We start from the raw sequence: 21,540 nt of genomic DNA, 5'->3' as shown, positions 1-21,540 counted from the left end.
GATACTGCCAGCTCTTAGTTTTGCAATGCTTAACACTCATATTGCCTTGTCCAATAACCATGAAACTGAGGTCTGAAGTTAGCTTAACTTGTATAACTTGCCATGTTATAATCAAGAATATAAAAAACTGGAAATTCCTCAAAGGTTTTAGGTAGCTGAAAAATATCATCCTCAATGTCCCACATTTTAATAGAATCATCAACAAGAAGAAAAAAGGAGGAAGTTATATCAATGAAAATCAGCTCACCACTGGTACAATAATGCATGAGCTCGTGAACTCTGGCCAAGCGTTTAGTGTCATTTTCAGCTGAAGGAAGGGTGAAACTGATAAGTTCTTTAAGAGGCAATTTATCCATCATTTCACGTTCAATCTTTTTTGGATTTAAGTTGTCTTGGAACTGGAACAAACACCAAAGTACTAGAGTTAAAATTAAACTTTAACACCAGTGGACTCCTAAAAAGCATGTTAGAATAAGTAAGTCTGTTTACAGCAAAAGACATAAGTATGTGTTTAAGCCAGTCATGTACTCACAGTGCTTTGCTGAATCATGGTGTCAGATATTTTGGGCAGGAAAAGTGAGATACAGAAGAGAATGACAGAGGGCATAGTAACGGACACTTGTTAGAAGATATTTGCCTGTGCTACCTAGACTCAAAAATTCTGAAATATTAGAATAAATCAGCAGAATTCTGTAACACCTCTCATTTACATCAAAAACTAAACATTCTTATTAATAATACAAACAGTGATATCGGTATAATGGTCTGTGTTGTGATGTGTCCTCTGTCAGTATCAGTAATCTATTGCTTCTTAAGCAGACTAAGGACTTGTGTTAGTGTGTCTCTCCCAGTAGGAAAAATCTAGGCTATCCTGTGTGCTCTTTTGTAAGAACACTACTCACTTAGTTCTTTCTAATGCCTTGAGTATTTACTGTCTGTGGACTTTAGAACTGTTTATACATGATAGATAGCACTATACCTTCAGCAGGTGCAGGCGCTGGGCTAGAGTATCATGGTAGTTAAATAAGAGTGGGTACTTGGGGGTTACAGTTTCTTCACAGTATTTTGGAGAAAAGTAGTCATACAGATTCTGTTAAAAAAGAAAGATGCATTAAACACTAATAATAACACAAATGTGTCATTGTAGGAAACAAAAAACAATGCAAACCTTTTTTTCACTCTCAGAAAGTGGAAGTGAAGGAAGGACAGAGGCTATATGATCTGCAATCTTATGATGGATCCCATCTACCTGTTGTTCCGGCACCACCAGACTAGGTGGTGTAAGGTTTTCTTCACTTGCAATAACCTAGCAAACACAATATATGATAGCTTTCATTACAGTATTATTGCTGCTTAACATTAAAACTATCAAGCAGATTCTGTGATAAGCTACATATAAACTAAACTCTCATACATTTTGTAAGGAAATAAAATCTTTTTTTTTTTTTGTATAAGCAGCAGAAATGTAATTCTGCATGTTAGTTTCTGCCTCAAGCAACAATAATGGAAAACACAAATGTGTTCTCTTATTATTCACCTTTGGAAGGATGAAAAGAAAAATATTTACAACTTGAAATGTTAAGCATTGTAATGAACGCAGATTCTGTCTGCATATCAGTTCTTAGACTTTGAGTATTTTTGCGTAAGTCTATGTTTGGATTAAATAAACGAATTGTGCTGAAATCTCATTTCAAAAATAAGAAAGATTTTCAAATCATATGGTGGGGTTTTGCTAACATGTAGATTTTGCCTGAACTCAACAGTAATCAGATCTGTCTAGTGCTAGCATAGATGCATACCACTTGTAGTGTTAAGCTTGCCATAAGACATGTTAAATAGTAAAAGTTTAATACTGCTGCATAGGCTGTGAAAACCTATTCCTGACTTACTTACAAAATGACACCTTTTTCCTCATTTGATTATATCGGATCTGTAGTCTTGAAAATGAAATTTTAGGATAGTGCAGTATTTACAGGATAAGTGAGCACAATATGAAAAGAAAACAAGGAAGCCACTTTTTAGTTGTGATTCCTTTATATTGAATCTCCACGGTCAGAGCCTCCATGCATAGTCTCTTATTTTAGTATGAAAGAGACTGATTTATTGATCTTTGACCAATTCATTATACCAAGTCTAGGATGAATTAGCCAAGGGAAGAGAAAAATACATATTTCCACCTGTTCCAGCATGCAGTTCAGCATTATGGGCACAGAAAAGCATTCCTCGGGAATCTGATTCAGCAAGTCATTGTAGTATCTCATATCCATAGGAGTAGCCATAAAAGAAAATTCTTCCTCTGCCGTAAAAAGAAAACTCATTAAGATAGATTTACTGGATTCCCGACCAGTTCAACATTCTGACAGATTTTCTAAAAAGGACTGATAATGTCCGCGATTGTATAGGTCTTAAATCCAAACGTGACTAGGAAGAGGTAGAAAGTGATTTTCTAAATAACTAAGTTATCACCACTGCATTTTCCAGAGTCTTTCACAATGTATTCACCACTAAACTATTCTCACAGCATCAAACCAGATTTTGCTTCCCGTGCAAATAATTTCTGCTGACAGATGAATGAATGACAAGACAGAGTGAACAGTACAGGACAAGTGCTTCCATCCTTTAGACATGCCTTGTGATAAAATTTCTGTTGTCAGAACTTCTTCTGCTTGCCCCTTTTTCTTTGAAGTTGTAAACTGTGATGCTGGCTGTACCTAAAGGAACAAAGATAAAGACAAAAAAATAATAATCAGAATCACTGAAACAAGTAAGGATTTCCAGATGCAATAGGTGGGAAAAAATAATTTCATTTAGCTTTAGCTTCTTACTCTTGACTAGATGCTAAAATTTTAAATTATTTATATTAGGGGAAGCAAATCCTACCTGACTCTGAATGGAACAAGATACGCTGTTTTACAAATGCTTTAAGTGAGAGTTCAGATGTACAAATCCTATTTTTCCCCAGTCACTAGTTCATGTCCAACAAACTGCTTTCTAGTGCACACTTGTTTTGTCTACTATGAACAAAATAAATGAACTGATCTGGGATAGAACTTAATTGTAATTTTTGGATAGTTTGCAGATCTGTAACAAGACATAGTAGCTGAGTGCATGCATAGAAATTTTCCAGGCATAAGGAGGCATCATCATAAGTTAAGTAATTTTTAATCCAGTGATACTTTATGACAATATCTGTATGATCTTTCAGATGTTTTTTCATTTTTTTCTGTTTCTCCAAAAGTATTTTTTTCTCCAATAATTTTTTCCCCACTTTTGAAATTTTAAATGTTGAAGACAAAAATCCCAACTTCATTTACAAAACATTACACACAGAGTGATGGTCCAAGCTGATTTTTTAACTGCAGAATTGAAGGCAGGTAATTCTATCCTATAGTTCATTATTTTCTACAATAAACAAGATAAAGCAAAAGTAAATCCTTGCCTTGGTTACAGGCGGCTGTGTCGATTTGCTTTCTGATAATTCAGGCACATTAATAAACTTGGTGTTTTCCAAGTAGTTACAGTGCTGTCTTCTCCAGTCTATGCAGTCATACATTAAACAAGCAATGCTTTCAAATAGCTCAGTGCCAAATGCAAGCTATGACAGAAAATCAGATACAAAGGATGAAGTGTGCATACAAAAGTGGCATGTAATTCAGCCACATGAGACATTAGTTCTCTATCCAGCAGATCTACAATTGTTTAAAAATTTTCAAACAGAATTGAGACCAAACATAATTTTAAATTTGAAATACTTTTGTACTCATGCCAAACCCTCTCTCAGGTTTCGGTGGCTTTAGTGGCCATATTCGTCTTTATATCCAAAACATGTAATCGCATATCTCAATCTTAAGTTTTCTAAAATGAAACATGGTGAAGAAACACAGCTGTCTTCCAGTTCTATAACTCACGGTAAACATATTATTTGACCCTTAAGAAATATCAGGCATCTGCTTTCTCTAACGCTAGTCCTCTTTATGTCACCTCAAAACAACCACCCAGGTCACCGATCAGTTATAGAAAACTTGTTGCAGCTTTCATAACATTTGAATATTAGAGAGAAGTTCAGTTTGTGAAAACGGTTTTCAGAATTAACATTTGTGTACCTTTGCTTTTCTAATTCAATGTTTGTTTGTAAAACCTTTCATTCATGTGTTACAAGAGATCACTAAGGCTAATTGAAAGTTTCAGTTAAAGTATTGGAGTGTTTTGCATGCACAGCCTTTTAAACCAAACAAGAATTCAGCAGGTTGAGGGAGGGGATTTTCCTTCCCTATTCCACTTTTGTAGGACTCCATCTGCAGTACTGTGTCCAGGTCTGGGGCCCCCAGCCCAAGAAAGATGTGGAGCTGTTGGAGGGGGTTCAAATGAGGGCCATGAAGATGATTAGAGGGCTGGAGCACCTTTACTACAAAGAAAGGCTGAGGGAGCTGGGTTTGTTCAGCCTAGAGAAGAGAAGGCTCTGAGGAGACCTTAAAGGGCCCATGCAGTGCCGAAAGAGGGCTACAAGAAAGATGGGTAGAGACTCTTCATCAGAGAGCATAGTGATAGGACAAGGTGTAATTTTTAAAACTAAAATAGAGGAGATTAAGATTAGATATTTGGAGGAAATTCTTTACTCAAAGGATGGTAAGGCACTGGAACAGGCTCCCTGGATAAGCTGCAGGTGCCCCATCCTTGGAAGTGTTCAAGGCCATGTTGGATAGGGCACTGGGCACCCTGGTCTTGTGGGAAGTGCCTTGACTACATTAAGGGTTTGGAAATAGATGGTCTTTAAGGCCCTTTAAATCCAAACCATTCCATTATTCTATGATTCTAATTTTCCTCACTTCAGGACAGACACATTTGTCAAAAGTTCTCTGAGTCTAGCCACCAGTGACTTCTGAAAAAAGGAAAATATTTCTGAAAGTATTTTCCATTATAAATATCTGAAATGTAGCTGACTTCATGCATCTAATACTCTATTATTTTTATATCAACACCTATCAATTTGTCATAGGAGTTACTTTCTGATAGCTCTTGGACTTCAGAGATGCAGCAAGACAGTACGCAAAGACTCTCCAGGAATTCCACCAGAACAAATTTACTCTATGATTTCATGACTTGTATTTTTCACATCTGTTTCTTTAAAGAATTACTTCTTTAGAGCTCATCTGAATTTTGAGATAGAGAAGGATGTGAAATTGTAACTACAATCTGCCGGAACAATTTCAGTGACAGACAATTTTTCTTTTATTTCAGTAAGGATACTTGCTCACAGGATATTTATGACCCCCAAAGAGAAGGGGAAGATAGACAAGATTAAAGAACTTCTTTCCCAAAATTGGCCTCATGTGTGAAGACTAGATTAAGAATATAATGTGAATAATGTTATAAAGTAGCAACTCTACGCATTTTCACAACTGAGGTGTTTTTAGTGAATGCCTTAGAAACCACAGTGGATTTTGTCAAATTCAGTTCTGATCCCTTCAGGATCAAGGGTACTTCCTAGCTCACCAGATTGTTTCTATACAGGATTTAATGTACTATAAATAAGTGTTAGGGAGATACAGGCTGTCATTTAACTGTAATAATACAGACCACAAATACAGTAGGATAAGTCACAGAAGGTTGCTTTACTGTGATTTAGCATGTAATTTTATTGCTGCCATCGTGGACTGGAAAATACTGGACACTTTACCTTGCTGCATTTGAGATCCTCAGTTGGAAAAAATTTCTAATTGTTCACTTTGCCTCCCAGTGCCAAGTAATAGTCCTTACTCAGCAGGTTGTGAAAAGTAATAAACCAAAGCTATGTTTTGGGTAGGACAACAAGTAGCAGTACAGTATGTGCTAAAACAACAGTTTATAATAGAAAAAGTATTTTTACATTTGTTTAAATTTGTTCTCATGTGACTTTTCTGATATATATTAAGTTGACCTGCTGTCAGGAGGACAAAAACATAATTTTTATGTTATTTCATGCTGACACCCGACTCCCTAATGAGATTAAAATTGGGTCATTGTGAAGACTCTGAATAAATTTAATACCTCATATTGTTTTCAACTTGGCTGCTGTTGCCTACAATATTAAGAAACTCCAAGTCAAATCTTATTCAAAGGACTCCTTGTGAATATATACTCTGGTTCTGTTTCACAGAAGACTAAACTAAAATTCTTGCCATTACTAAAATGATGCTAAACATTGCAAACTTCAAAGCTTGCCATGTATTGTGAAAGTATTATCTACTGACCAGGATTTCTTTGTCAGACCAATCAGAGGGAAAGGCATTCTCCTTAACCAGGTGATGAAGTCTGGCAACATCAAAGAGTCTTGACCCATGCTTTCCACTGTTCAGGACTGGCTCCAGGTATTTCCAAAATGTTTCCAGGTCTTTGACAGATTCATCTTTCTTCATTTTCTCTGCTTCTACATCTAAAATTTTAAAGTAAAAAAATCACGATACAATGTCTCCCTTCTAAAGAAAGCACAAATTGTTATTAATCTTCTGTAAGTACTGTTAGAATATTCCTATTCTCATCACCTCAAAAAAATCCAACACTCGACCTTGAGTTTAAAAACTCCAGGAAGAAAAAGCCTGAGTGAAACATGGCAGTTAGAAAAACAAAGAAACAAAAAATAAACTCCCAGAATAACAGCAATGTAGGTTTGAAACCTTGGAAATATAAAAATCCCAGGATACGCTTTTTCAAAGTTGCCAGCACAAATTTAGACCCAACAGTTCTTCAAGTATAGGATAAGCAATCCTTACTATCATCATTTTGTTGAAGTGGAAATTGAGGTTAAAAGGAGATTCAGGTACTAGACTTGCTATTAATAATCACGCTGAGGTTGCATGGTTTTTATTTTTATTGCATGGTAATGATCAGTTTTCAAAGGTGCACCAGTTATAGAAAAATCTCTCTCCCTTAATGTCAATCAAACTCTGAAATTCCAGATCAAACACACTCATTATACCCTTATTTTAAGAGCAATGAGGACATTAAACCTGCAATGACTTGCTTTCATTTGGACTAGTGGGTGCTCAGCACTTCTAAAACCTAGGTATGGAGACCAAATACCACACTTGTACATTTCCAGTGGCCCTATGGATTTAAACCCAAATAACCCTGTGAGGCGGTGGACTCTTCAAAAAATGCTTATCTCCTCTAAAGAATTCATAGGTATACCTTCCTCCTGTAGCAGCCATCAGAAGCGATGGCCAATTAACTTTAAAAGTGTCCTATCACGATTTTATGGGTATGTACCTTAAGTGGCTTCAAACACTGGATAGAAGACTTGGGAACTCTCTGCCAAAAGATGCAGTTATAAGAAATTCTTGGGAGTTCAAGGAGAGACTGAACAAGACTTAAACAAAATAAATAAAACCAAACCATTGAGGTTTAGTGTAAAGACACATCAGGATCAGGAAAATACTTTGACTTGAAAGTAAATGGAGGCTATGTTAAGTGCACATAAAGAAGTCACATCCATGCTTTTCTTATTACACCTCTTCCTTTCCTATTATTTTCATTCCTTTCCACTGCTCTCTTCGTATTATTATTCTCCTTTTCCTCTTCATTGGCATCAGTTCATGACCACTTCTGGAGACAGAATGCTGGTCTAGATAGTCCCTTGATTTTAACTGTTCTATGCTCCCAACAGCTCAGGAACATCCTTCCTTTTCGTACTTTTTTCAGGTGCTCATGGAAGATAGGCTCTAATTCTACACAGTATCTCACCAGTAGCAAAGTTCTCCTAACACACTCATCTTTGAACACATATTTTGGCAATATAATAGTATCTAGACTGTTCAGTCATAGATGGACCTCTTCATGTTCCTGAATGGAAGTGGAGTGGCACTGTGATAATAATACTGTAACTAGAAATTCCATTTTTACAACAGAGGAATAATAATGTTTTCCTAACTCTACCCTATAGTTTAATGTTAAAACAAACAAGTGTATGATGCTTAGGTCTCCCCTTGCACAGAAATATCAAGGGATGCCAGGATCAATCATTAGATGCTCCACTCTTGAACATTGCCTCTCTACTTCATTCTTACTGAATTAATTCGAAGTCTTCAGTAATAGAAATGAGACAGTATTTAGCAGTACTCTACATGATTTCTACATGTAGAAAAACAAGAAGAATCTGTAACAATCATGTAATAGTGGAATAATAACACCTAGTATACACTAATGCACTGCATAGTGATTTTGAACCATCACTGTGTAAACAGAAGTCCTAAAATCACTAGGATGTGTCAGGTCACACTTTTTCAGCAGATATATTGAAAAATGAGTTACATTTTGTCAGGCTGAGAGATTGGTCTGAGTTCTGAATGTTAACTCTAAGAGAAGCGGAAATAACAGAAGTGAAGCTAAGAGAGTGATTAGAGGAACAAAAAACTAACCATATGAAAAGGGTAATAACAATGTTTGCCTTCATAACTTCACAGAATGAAAGCCATTAGGGGATATAAACACCCAAGAATGTAAAGAACATGAGAGCTATGTTTCCTAATCCATGGTTTATGAGTATTAATACCAAGAACAACAGAAATATTATAACATGATTGTATTTGCAAGTTACTATCTTTCTTCCTAAAAGTATATCTTCGTGCATCACACTGTTCCAAAAGCCATTCAAATAGGACATACTTTAACTCCTGCTCCAAGCCATAACTAAATAAATCCTTGCTGACATACATTTATCTAATATAATCTTAAAAGTCTCAAAGACTCAACGATATTCCTGCCCTTCAATGATGGCTCACATTTAGCTTGCTGTCCACCAGGATCCCAAATGCTTTTCAATAGAGGCACTACTCAACTGTCCTCAGGCAGCTTCTTATTGTGACGTATTCTTCTTTAGCTTGGCCCGTGGTCACGACCTAGCCAGCTGTGCACTTCCTTTGAAACTACCAAACACGCCAAGTCTTCTTAGAAACAGATCTTCCTGGATAATGACACATGACAGTATACATCTGATAAAATGCGGCTTGGTGGCTGCTGCACAGAACTGTGGTTGCAAACACTGCCTGTTTAATCAGTCCCTCTTTTCACTGTCCAGCTAAGGCAAGTTTTTGAACTGGCAAACTATTTGGCTTGGTGATGAACCGATGGCAATACCATTTTTGCACATGGAAATACAGCTGCTCACAAAGTATTATGCATAATCATAAGGCATGGAGAAGGAGAGAAGTACAAGGAGAATAGGGAGAACAGTCCTTATTTGGATATGAAACAGTATTCTTTCTACACAAATGTTGTTCTTATGACCAAGTTACCTTCAGGTGAAAGTAAAGATTCTTCTTGAAATCTAGCTGCTTCCAAGTATGTCTGCAATGGCTCATAATTCTCAGAAGAAATCCTGATTACACTTGAGATATTAACTCCAAGCTCAGACATCACTGGCAGAAGCTGAAGGTTGTGGAAACCCAAAATTATAAAGTAATAATGGGCACCATCATCTGGTTCATCATCTGTTCAAAGCAAAATAAAACGAGACTGGAGCATGCAACTCAACAGCTAAACAAAATTGTGTTTTGTTTTTTTTTTTTCTCGAGTACACAGGGTATTGCAAATCAAGATCACTGAAGCAGTTCTTCTATAACCTTACTGGCATAATTGTACATAATATTCTGAAATTTATATGTATTAGATCAAAGTCTTTAGCAGCAGACCACCTAGAGAAAAATTGTTTGAAGAAGCACCAGTAGAAAAATTATTTGAAGAAGTAAATTATAACCACAATGCTAGCTGTAGCAGCAAAATTTTCTGCAACTGCTTTTCTCAAAGAAAAACTGTTTAGTTCCAGGACATACTCATTTGTTCTACCGGTAGTTTCATCCCACATAAAGCTAGCCAGGGAGCACACACAGAGTAACTTACTGTGTCTTGGCTGAGGGATGGTATTAGCTGTAGTAATTTTGAAGGATTAGCTGCAAGTAGGAGTAATCACTGGCTCCCTGCCCAACGGGTTCATGTTTGCTAGATGGAGTCCCTGTCAAAACCCTCATCATCTGGTAATACCAGCTCACACTATAGTTCTTATAGTTGGCCAGACTCACCCAAATTCATTTTAGAGAATGGATGAGAAGTTTCATTAGGTGCCTGCTTTATTGCTTCTGTAGAAATATGCACGGCAATGTTTTAGTACCAAAGTAAAAGATGTCAAGCATCATACCATAGAAGTGCAAATAAACCTTCTAGAAACTTGACTTCAGTCTAAGTTAATTGAGTAGATCCCATTCATGGCCCTTGGAGAAATACAGGTATTCAGACAGGTCGTTTAATTCATTCAGCTTAGTAATTTAACCTAAGAAAATGGAAGTTAATGTATCTCTCTGCTGACTATGGAGCATATACAACTAGAAAAGTCTATCCTGTCCTAACAACAAAACACAGTGTTAGAATCTTAATGCTAAATAGAGTATTTCTTATGCTCAATAATATAGCTTACTTTGAGGGAACAATAGTTCCCTCTCTGCTAAATCTACTCATTTAGGAAGACTTTTTGTAGTGTAAATTCAACCAGGAGGTACTTTCTGACATTCCAACAATCTTTGGAGCGTTTATTTTTTATTCTTGTATTGTCTTCACATGTGCAAAATACCAAGATAACTTCTCCTTTGCGATAATCTGCAACCATTGTTACCACTATTTTGTGAATACCATTGGAAGACTATCACAGTTAATAAAATAATAACAGCAGGGGTAGTAGTTTATAACTTAAAGCTACTAATCACACTAAACAAGGTCACTTTTCATGGTGGTTAGTTTTTGGATGCATTTCTTATTTTTTTTTTTTACTTTCTCGTTGTCATGGTTTTATGATTTTCGGTTATTGGTACTCCACATCATAACATCATGTAGTGAATGTACCTGTTCCTCAGAAGAGAAGGACTACTACAGTCCCCACGGTACTTTGCTCCTCTGTTACCATTTCCAGCCGGAGGGAAAAGATAAAAGCTTGCAGTATAAAAACTTGCAGATCACGAGACCTTGTCCCTTTTTCCGCCGTCTCTCATCTTGGCAGCACCTCGCTCTCAAGCCGTCTTATCGTCGGTAGTAGAGTAAGGCCTACCTTGACTTTGGGATATTCTCTCTCTCTGTGTTGGATTTATCAGCTTAAATTGTAATTATATTGTATTATAGTGTGTTGTTTTGCATTCCGATATCTTATTTAGTAAATTAGTTTGTTTCTCCTCAGATTGTTGCCGCTGTTCTTTGCTCTCAGGGCCATCTCCCTACCCTTTTCCCCTTTCCCCTTTTCCTGGGACGTGGGCCCTTGGGTCCCCCGTCCCCTTTGTCACGGAATCGGGCCTAACGCCCGTAAACCGTTGACATTTTTTGGTGGAGAATGCGGGCAAAATTGAGGCAAAATTAAGGCAAAATTAAGGGCAAAATTCTGCTTTTTTAGCTTTTAGAACGAAGCTAAGATTGCTTTTTAGCTCTTAGAACGAATCTTTCTCTGCTCTCGGAAAGCTTTGTTATCGAAACTGCAGGTGCTGTAACTGCAGACGTGACCTTGAAAAGTCCAGGCGGACTGCCAATACTCTGGGATATTTTGTAAACTTTCTGTACACTTTTTGTAAACTTTTTTTTCTGGCTGCTGCTAGCCTGTCTTTGTGAAGAGAAGAAAAAAATATATGTATACAATGTGGCATACAGCTCCAGAGGAAGCTGCTAATTTTGTAGAGCTTGGGATTTTAAAACCATCTCCCAGCCTCTCCTTTGAATCCTTGATGCATTTTCTGAATGCTCATTTGATCATGTTGCTAGTCTAACGCCCGTAAACCGTTGACACAGCTTACTAGCTGTGACTAACAAAGGCAGCAAAGTATGGAATTGAGGGAATAAAATCTCTTATCTTACACACATCTCTGATGTTTCCTGCCCAGACAATAGAAATAAAAAAAAATGTTGGATCTGATAAAATTGTTTCTATAGGGCCTCGGAGAATCACATTAATACTCATTAAAGCCATTCTGTACAGTACATTCTGTACATACATAAATAAGATTACATGAATTCTCTACATCACTTTAGCTTTGATTCTTACAGGCATAAGCATTTATTCAAACACTTCTCTTTAAGTCCCTGAAAAACCTTAACATTATCAAAAGAATATTATTACTGACAAATCTTATCTGAGAAAATAAGGGGTTATGAACAGAAAGGTAATGTTCTATTCCCGTCCGTTTTTATCAGCTTAACTAAGATTCAGACTTGTTCTAAACATCTGGGCTGACAATTGAAGAATGCCACTGATCTCAAAAGAAAAGTAGACAAAAGTCTGATGAAAGAGGAAGGAACATCTGCATTGGTTCAATGGTTACACATCCAAGATGAGCAACTTCTCCTCCAGTGGGAGAGGTTCCACTTTTTCTGACATAGATAAAATGCACTGTGGTTCAAATTAAATATAACTGTGTTCTAATGAAGAGATGTATGCACATTCTCCAGTATTTTTTGTTCCAGTGACATTTGCAACCATGGGTGCTATGTATCAAGAACAAAGATTTTCTCAGTAATATTATTGTTTATCTTGCAAATCTCATTTCTGGAGTAGATTTTTTCAGGTCTCAGTACTAGCTGCATGTTTTTACAGCAAATGAAATCGTATTACTTTTCCTATAGAATTTGGCTTCACCTCCAAACAGTGGTGGACAGCTCTGTGTTACTTTATTAATATAAAGAGAAAGCTGCCTCTGGATACTGACAAATGCATTTAGTTATTCTGAAATCTTTGTGTAAAGAGATGTTTTATTTATCCAGTTTAGTTTTAAGCTTAGACATGTTAAAACATTTTGATGCCAACATGCCACATACACCTCATCTGTATTTTTTCTTAGACAGTACCATCTATTGTACTTCTAAGCAGAGCACAGTGCCCTCTTCAACTGCAAAGTGGCAATGCTTTAAAATTGCCAAACATACCTTTCAACATGGAACAGAAAGGAAGAATTGAATGAGAAACTAGTTTCAAAAATTTTTAGCAAGTTTGTCAGAAGCATATCAGCAGTTTTACATACCAATGTATTTGTATTCCTCTTCCTTTTCTCCTCGTCGCTTCAATTGGGTACTTTTTTTAACAGTAACTGGCATTGGAGGGACTGCTTCTCCCTTTTTTCCTTTTTTTTCTTTCTCAGTTGTCTTGGCACTAGGGGGCTTCTCCTTGCCAAGAGGTTTGCCTTTCTCTTTCCCTCCATTCTTTTCCTTTTTTCGCTCTTCTTCAGCCTGACAAGATAAAGAAACTAAGTTGTCATTGTAGCCTTTCTGAAGAACAAAGTGCAGAGTGCTGTAAAATCAAGTTATTTATTTGAATACTTTTCCTTTTCAGTGTTATAATGTTGTGGTGAATATGTTGTGAACACTGCTTTATTCTTCTTAAACACATCATTTAGTTTAATACATTCTCAACAAATTATAGTGCTGAGTTCACATTAATGAAGTCGATACTGGTAGAAAGATGAGTGAAGAATCACTGTCCTTCAGTTACTGTCACTACAGTAATTGCAGCCAGAAACCTGCTGGCCTGAAGGGAAATATGACCAAAATTCAACTTCTGTTAAGTCTTTAGCATCTCTGTTAACACTTGAGTAAGGTGTAAAATAGTACCAGCACTCTTTTGTCTTTGATGTAAATATCTGCCTACTATAAACTAGAACCAACAGCCTTGTGCTCATTTCACACAGGATATTACTTAGCCATTCTCATTATTTTCAAACAAAACCCCCAACATTTAAGTTTACTCAGTAATTTAAGAGTAAAGAACGAAAAATGATGGTGATAGTGACCCAAAGCTTCATATTATACACCTAAGGAGCTCAGATCAAGTAAAAAAATTAAATAATCCAGATACATTAAGGTAAAGGGAGGTGCTGTAAGAGCAAGAAAACATGGTATTTCTATCCAGCAGCATGACTATGAATTAACTATGCAAGAATGACATTTCAGTTTTATAAAGCTAAATTAAATACACTAAAAAGATACTAATTTTAAGTACTGCTAGCATCCCATTTGTGTCACTTTAAATGCTATTAAATCAATGAAAAAATCTTTCCATACAAATTAGATAGGTCAGTTTATTCTACACAGTCGTCTTTCCCGCACCCAGCTGGAGAACCAGGCTTTCAGCTGTAGAAGTTGTGTTTAGTTCAATCCAAAACCAGAGCTGAAAATCGTTTCCTTCCTTCCCTCCGTTACACATTCCCTTTTTGTATCGCTTTGAAATGTCTTCAATGATTCTTAAAATTGTTGGTGCTGCGGTATGGTGATTCTGATCGGTTTTAATTATTTACTTTCAGATTTACTCCACTTTGGACATTTCAACTGGAAAGTTTTGATATAATGACTTTGAATTCTAAGCTGATGAACACATCAAAACAGATGATACAATCATCAGACCACAGTGCTACAATCAGTTTTGTCTCTTGCACTTGAATAATTTTATGTAATTAAGCCTCAAGTAAGCACAAATATATATTAGAATTTGTCAAGATTCCCACAAAGAGCACTAGTTGTCCTTAGTACTTCAGGAAGTAAAAGCCTCTTCTTCTGAGGACCTTTTCCCTTTCCTCTCAATGTCACAGTGATTCTGTGCAAGCTTGCTGAAATTCCTGCTATAGAACACTTAAGCAAGCTGACTAAGGCAGTCTTGGAGCTAGTAGTGAGTCTTAGAAAATATGTGGAAGTGAGTTCAGGGAACGTTGGAAAAGGACAATGATGATACATAGTTTCTAGCTCTATCTTCGCTTGGTCTTAAGACTCAGATAAGGCATTACTACTTTTTACTCAAGAGTTCTATTCTTTTCCCTATCTCAACTGCATTTGAGTAATTGGGAGCTTCTTCCCAAAAATCTAATTAAATTTCTGTTTACATTTTTTTTTTCCAATCATGTTTACAGGAAGTTAAGCATGAGGAGAAAGTTGAATTTATGCAAATAGTTCCTGAATTAAAGCAGCTTCACTAAGTTAATTAAGCAACCTCCCTAAGGCATACTGTAGTACCTTTTCAGCTTCCCTTCTCTGAAGATCCTTCTGTTTAATGCAAAGCAGTTGAAATTTCAATAGCTTTCCAGTTAGTGTTACAGGAATTTCTTCTCCACTATCCAAAATGGCTTTGGCTACTTCTACTACCTGCAGAGAAAAAATAAAAATAACTATTGCTTGTGTGGTTTTAATATTGCATTTGACTTATTTCACATGCAGAAATGATGGGGTGTTACTTCACACTGTACAATGTGTGGCTCAAAATGGCCACACGTTCCAAACAAACAACAGATCTGTATGATACATAGCTATTCTTTAGGTCTTCCGAAGACCTTCCATTGAGGTCTTCCAAAGACCTCAAATGAAGTTATAAATGCTAAAGAACAGCAGATGGGAGAAAACTTTTATGATTTATGTAAGGGTCAACAGATACACAGTTTTCATCGGAAATCATATATATTTTTTAAAAACTAAGAGGCAACATTAAACAACTACTTATTATAAATTAAAAAGTATTCGACAGACACCAAATCAGAAGATACTATTTTGAATACTATTTACAAAGTGAATAGTATCTGAGGCATTAGCATTGCATGAAAGATACAAACTTCCTGGAGGGTATTTGAGAGAGTCTGTCCTGGTGAAAATATACCCCTTCCCTGTGTAATGCTGATTCTGTTGGTATGCAGCCTAATTGGGGTGAAATAAGGCTATTGAGTTTTCTTAGGGTGATGACAGCAGCGGGAACATACAGCTGCATTGTCCAGATGTGTGGCATTGACAGGCTGTTTTATGACTATGTTTTTTACAGCTTGTTTCCACTAAATTTTGTACAACACACTAACATCTGGGCTGTTTTCCTTGGAGCCTCATAACCACTTTATTTACTGCGAAAAAAATAAAATAACATAAAAATATCATAAAAAGTTGTTATACGTTTCTTTTCACTTGTGTTGTCTCTGTAATAAAGTTCACCTATGTAGGAAGCGCTGTTGAGGAATAATATAACCATAATATTTTCCTACTTTTGTTTTTAAGCAGCCATCAGCATTATTTATAACCATGGGCTGAATTAGGTGTTACTCAAATGTTCTGACATGTTTCTCTTTTCCCCTCTTGGAGCAATTACAGTTGGGCACATATGGTGTCAATTTTGCTTGCTAACATTCAGACAATGAAGGTGCACACTGCATCTCATTGAACTGTGTCTTGTCTAATGCAAACAACACTATTAGCTTTGAGCTTTCAGTTTCTTGCCCAGCTTAGAAATTTTCACTTTTCAAGTAAAACCTGGGTAAGTAAGTACAGCCATTAAAAATGCTTGTCTGAATAAAACAAAGCCAGAATGGAATTCAGACTATTATAGGCCAAATTACTGTTTCATACAAATGAAAATGAAACAGGGGCAAGAAAATCTGGTATAACTTAGATTTTTCTGGATCACGTAACAGGGAGACAAAACAAACAAAATATTTATAACCTCCCACCACCAAATACTCCTGTCACTCCAACACTAATAAATCTGATAATCTCCTTAGCACACATCTAAGAAAATATGTTATGGTAAAGCTCAGTTTTGTTTTACATCTTTTGTATTCTGAGTAAGAATACTTGCTGGTCACTACCTCAACAAACCAACCATAGAAGGCTTCTGGAAAGATTCCCACTGACTTCAGAGTCATGGCAGAAAACCAATGACGTGTTAAGAACAGACTTAAAAGATTTCACGGACTCCAGTCACCCTAAAAGCTTCTAGCCATTTCAACAAAACAGTGTAACTCAGAGCTAGCTAGAGAAAATCCAAGCTCTGAAAGAAACACAGTTTACTAGAAATATCACATTGATTTCCCTTAGAGAAAAGAATTTTTTTTTTTTGCATAAATGGTGTTAACAGCTTGTGCAAAGACAAGCTTCTGAACTGCCTAACCTAGAGGAGATGCACATTTCTTGATGCACAATAGAGAGGAAATGGAGAGATTCTGGAAGGATTCCTGGTAAGTATATATAGTAACCCAGCTTGATGGCAGTTGCTGATTTATCGTTCATGGAAGAAGGAAGGAATGCATTGACTCTTATAATCCATTCCTCCTTAGAAGCTCAAAGCACTTTATCAGCTAAATGCAATGCATCATGACTTTTCCTATTTTGTAGACAGATAATGCAGAAATTAAGAGACATGTCCAAAATCTATTAATGAACTGGACAACTCTGAGTGCTGGGAAGGACAATTTTTATTTTCATGTGAAGCGTTAGAAAGGTATAGGCCAAACTCTCTTTCACAGGAGTACATTCTACTACTGTGGAGTGAGGTCAGACAAATAAGACAAAGATAAAATAAGCATCCTACATTTGGCAATACAAAGCAAGCAATCAGTTTTTCATATAGCAATGTGAAATATGCTTCATGGCTAAGCAAATAAAAAACAATCCTTCATCACTGCTACTTTAAAGACAGAACAGAGATCGATTCATGCAGAATAGATAAAAGAATTTATTACATGCATGCACATTTTCTTCATTTGTGTCCCTGTGAATTATTCAGGCACCTGGCATAAACAACTAAGAATCCACAGAGCCTCAATAACAAAAAGCTGAAGACAAAGACTTGGTAAGAGTACAGGAGGAATCTCTGGGGATACTATGAGGTGGATTCATTTCAGATTGGCGATACTTTATCCTGCCAATGATGACCTTTTCCTTATGTAAGAAACCATGGAAACTTGGACAGACAAACTCAGTTAGGTAGGGCCTCTTTTCCTTTAAAGGAAGAGGAAACTTAGCATTCCTCACACAGCAGGGGTCACTTTTGTGAAGTGCAGAAAGGCTGCAGTGATACAGTATTTGATCTCATATGGTGGCAGTATGAACCACACAGAGACTTAGCTGCCTGGTGCAAAGGGCCAAGCCACTTAAACGTTTCATGAGTGCATGTAGGTGATACTATACCACAGGCATATGCTGATGTCATTGAGATTGGAGACAGGTCTTAAATGTTTGGAAAACATTTGAAGTCTGAACCTTCATCTTTCTTTAAATTGCCTCCTTTTCAGTATACAGATCCATTGTGGCTGCTACATCATAATCAGAAAAGCACTTAAAGTGATATATTGAATTACCAATTTTCACAGCTATATCATTACTTGGAAATGGCAAGCTTCACTTGCTCTAGTTATCCTACATCCAAGATAAACTTTCTAGAGCACCATCTTCCCTCCTGTTCTTGAAACTAAGAAATTAAAGCCATCGCATCTGTGTCAAGACACACATACATAACAGTTCCTACAAGAAACACAATGGTTCCTAAAATAACTCCTTAGCAATACAAATCCCTTTCTAGCTGATACAGTGCAAGTCAGTTTGAAGCTGGTAAGCTGTCTTTAACAGAAGAGACTATATGGATTACATATGCCAATGAAGATACTATTTACTGTTCAAAAATGTATTTTTTCAGCAAGCTAATGAAAGCAGGAAAAATAAGCAATCTCTACTTATAACAATCCACCGTCAGAGTAGTGTGGCGTTGCGTTGTGAGAATCCCTCATACGAAGCTTTCAAGCCAGACTACGGAATGAAAGCTGCATGCCATCCTGAAAGATTTCTTCTTTCCAAAGACGACATCTGTATGCATAGAATTAAATATTTCTGAATCTGGTGATGTCATTTCATTTACAACAGCATACTATAATATCATTTTGAAAGAATACCAGGAAGGCCTTGAGCTGACTGAAACAACTTCTTTGAGATCACACCTGCAGTTTGTTGAAAAGTAATTCAGCCTGTACTGTCAGACCATTCCCCTTGTTTCATTTTTGCTTCTCAGAATGTCTTCCCAACTATGATGTCAAAAAATAACTTGTTTAGTCATCATCCTTCACTGGTGAATTAATGACTCACAGTTCAAACTGAGCTCAAGGATCATCTAAATCGGTACATCAACTGCGTATCAGAAAAGAGCTCCATAAAGAGCATATGTATCCACAAGGTAGACTGAGTAACTTAAGCCAAACCAGTGAATCACCTTCATTAATCATTAAAGACACTACCATCGTGTATTCCAGAGAATTTTAAAAATAAAAGCAAATCTGATGTCTTTTCCTTTCCCTCAGTGCCTGTCCATATCTAAACCCTAGTTTTCAAACAAACCTACTAAAATAAGACTAGGATACTTTCACTGTTGACCAATATTGAGCAAATATGTATGCTATTCATGTATTAAATATCTGCCTTTCTGTTGCGGGAACATTTCTCAAACCAGCCTCAACGGCTGTTCATGCCTTATAAAAATATGTTGAGTGAGTCTGTTTTTGCCAAATCACAATACAGTCTAATCTGGTTAGCGGAAACCTAGTTAGAAATATCCATTGTAAGAAGGTCTGTGCATTAAATCTCTCTACAGTCAATGTGCAACCTGAGAGGTTCACAGAATCAGAGAACAGCTTGGGTTGGAAGACCACCTAGCTCCAATCCCCTTTGCTGGGCAGGGACACCTCCCATCAGATCAGGCTGCCCAGGGCTCCATCCAACCTGGGCTTGAACACCACACCTCCAGGGATGGGGCATCCACAGTTTCTCTGGACAGCCTGTACCAGCACCTCACCACCCCCTGAGTAAAATTTTTTTCCCATATATTTAATCTAAATCTAACCTCTTTTACTTTAAAGACATTCCTCCTTGTCCTATTACTACACTCACTGATAAGGAGTCCTTACCCAGCTTTCCTGTAGGCCCCCTTTAAATATTACAAAGTCACCATAAGGTCTCCCTCTTCTCCAGGCTGAACAAGCCCAGCTTCCTTAGCCTTTCTTCACAGGAGAGGTCCTGCAGCCCTCTGATAATCTTCGTGGACTCTTCTAGACCCGCTCCAACAGCTCCACCTTTCTTGTGCTGAGGGTCCCAGGTCTGGACACAGTACTGCAGGTGAAGCCTTACAAGGACAGAGTAGAGTGGGGATAATCACCTCCATCTCTCTGCTGGCCACCCCTCTTTTGATGCAGCCCAGGATATTGTTGGCCTTCCAGGATGCAAGCGCATGGTGTTTGCTTGTATCCCCCACGTCTTTTCCACAGGATATCTTAACAGGTTTAATCTAAGCAATACAGGAGGAGAACTTTCTAAGACACATACGTACAGCGTGCATGTCTCTTATTATTACAAGTAGTCAATGTTTTAAGGGAAATTCAAACAGTTGAATAACCTGATTTAACTAAAAAAGAGAAAATACATCACATAAAAATTAGGATGGCTTTATTAAAGATCTCATACAATAGCTCTAACCATCTATGGCACATACTTCCATTGCCTTCCTGGCCACCTAACTGCTACCAAACCTAACTGCTCTAAGGAATTACAAAATATGACATGAATATCCAGTGACCAAAAAGATTAATCATCAGCATTGCTATCTCAGCAAAGATCAGCTTCATGGAAAGCAATGATTCTCTCATATGACCCTTTAATACCTGTTTGGTTTTAACACTCCAGCTGGGGAGAGAGAGATTAAATGGCATTTAAGTAATTCCTGAGGAACAACTAAAGAAACCAAAGCTCTCTAAATGGAGAAGATATACCAGTCTGCTGTGATCTGTTTTCAGAAGAGATATATTGCTATGATCAAATCTTGAAACATTTACATTTCAGTGGTATAAATACACTCAGCAAATCTTGTAGAGGAACAGAATATTTTGTGTTTCTGAGAAGCACATTCCTTCTAGTAACTTCAGCCAAATGGATTCAAACAGTGAACTTTACAGAGCTGAAGTCATGCCTCTCTGATATTGCATCAGGCAAGGGAGAGAACCCAGTAAGACAAAGAACAAAAAGATTTAAGAAGCAAAGTTCTCTCATCTACCCTTGTGCTGGCAGAACTTGTCTAGTTGCCAGTTTCCTGTGAAACCTAACAACCTGTGAGACAGGAAGTCCCAATGGCCTCATGGGCTTGGCACCACAAAACTCCTCAGCAGACCTTTCCACTGTGGTCCATATTTGCAGCAGGCCTTAGGCACTTTTTTTTTCCTTCAGTGACAAAGGATTCTGTGGTTGTCTACTCTACTTGAGAAACATGACCCTTAATTAACCAATTATAGTCACCTGATATTTTGAAGGCAACAAAACAAGAACAGCACTTCCTTTTCCAGAAGGTTTCTCTACCAGTTCTACGATGACATCACTACAGACATAACTGCTATTTGCTTAGGTACACACATATTTCAACAAAACCTGCCTGGAAATACCAAAAAATTTTATACCAAATTGCATGCATGTTGGAAACAACTATTTACCTGGTAGGTGCTTGGCAACAGATGAGCTGAAAACCACTGAGAAGACAGTACCCACAGCAAGACTTAAAGTTCCCTACCCTTCCCTGGCCATAGCACCTCTATAAAAGGTATCTTCATTTAATGAAAACTCCCTATAATCTCTTGAGCACGTATACCTATACAGTATAAAGACCAAGTGCTCCTGCAATAAAATTCTGTTAACTCTTATTCGCACAACTACATTTGAGAAAGGCTTACTTGAGAACAGTTCCATTCTATTACGGCATCTAAAATTGCAGTATTT

General features: G+C 37.1%; 1 protein-coding gene across 11 annotated transcripts in view; it reads right to left on the bottom strand.

The window, feature by feature from the left end:
* The window catches only part of SPAG17 (sperm associated antigen 17), a 98,347-nt gene that overhangs the window by 60,889 nt on the left and 15,918 nt on the right, over positions 1-21,540 (bottom strand). For 9 of the 11 annotated variants that reach the window (XR_002438758.1, XR_002438765.1, XM_021396965.1 and 6 more), the window contains exons 4-13: positions 14,998-15,126; positions 13,020-13,224; positions 9,270-9,464; positions 6,231-6,412; positions 3,440-3,595; positions 2,630-2,711; positions 2,178-2,296; positions 1,169-1,306; positions 980-1,090; positions 248-398 (exon numbers count right to left, since the gene is read on the bottom strand). Coding sequence is in view for 9 of the 11 variants with exons in the window: in XM_021396965.1 (XP_021252640.1) it covers positions 248-398; positions 980-1,090; positions 1,169-1,306; positions 2,178-2,296; positions 2,630-2,711; positions 3,440-3,595; positions 6,231-6,412; positions 9,270-9,464; positions 13,020-13,224; positions 14,998-15,126 (1,468 nt within the window). In the remaining 2 variants the exon portion in view is untranslated. The remainder of the gene's footprint in view (positions 1-247; positions 399-979; positions 1,091-1,168; positions 1,307-2,177; positions 2,297-2,629; positions 2,712-3,439; positions 3,596-6,230; positions 6,413-9,269; positions 9,465-13,019; positions 13,225-14,997; positions 15,127-21,540) is intronic. The other 2 variants (XM_021396983.1, XM_021396990.1) reach the window with 2 other exon arrangements.

Source organism: Numida meleagris, chromosome 1 (assembly GCF_002078875.1).
Source record: "Numida meleagris isolate 19003 breed g44 Domestic line chromosome 1, NumMel1.0, whole genome shotgun sequence".
Taxonomy (NCBI): Eukaryota; Metazoa; Chordata; class Aves; order Galliformes; family Numididae; genus Numida; species Numida meleagris.
The sequence above is the reverse complement of the archived record's forward strand: the minus strand, read 5'-3'. Positions and strand labels throughout refer to the sequence as shown.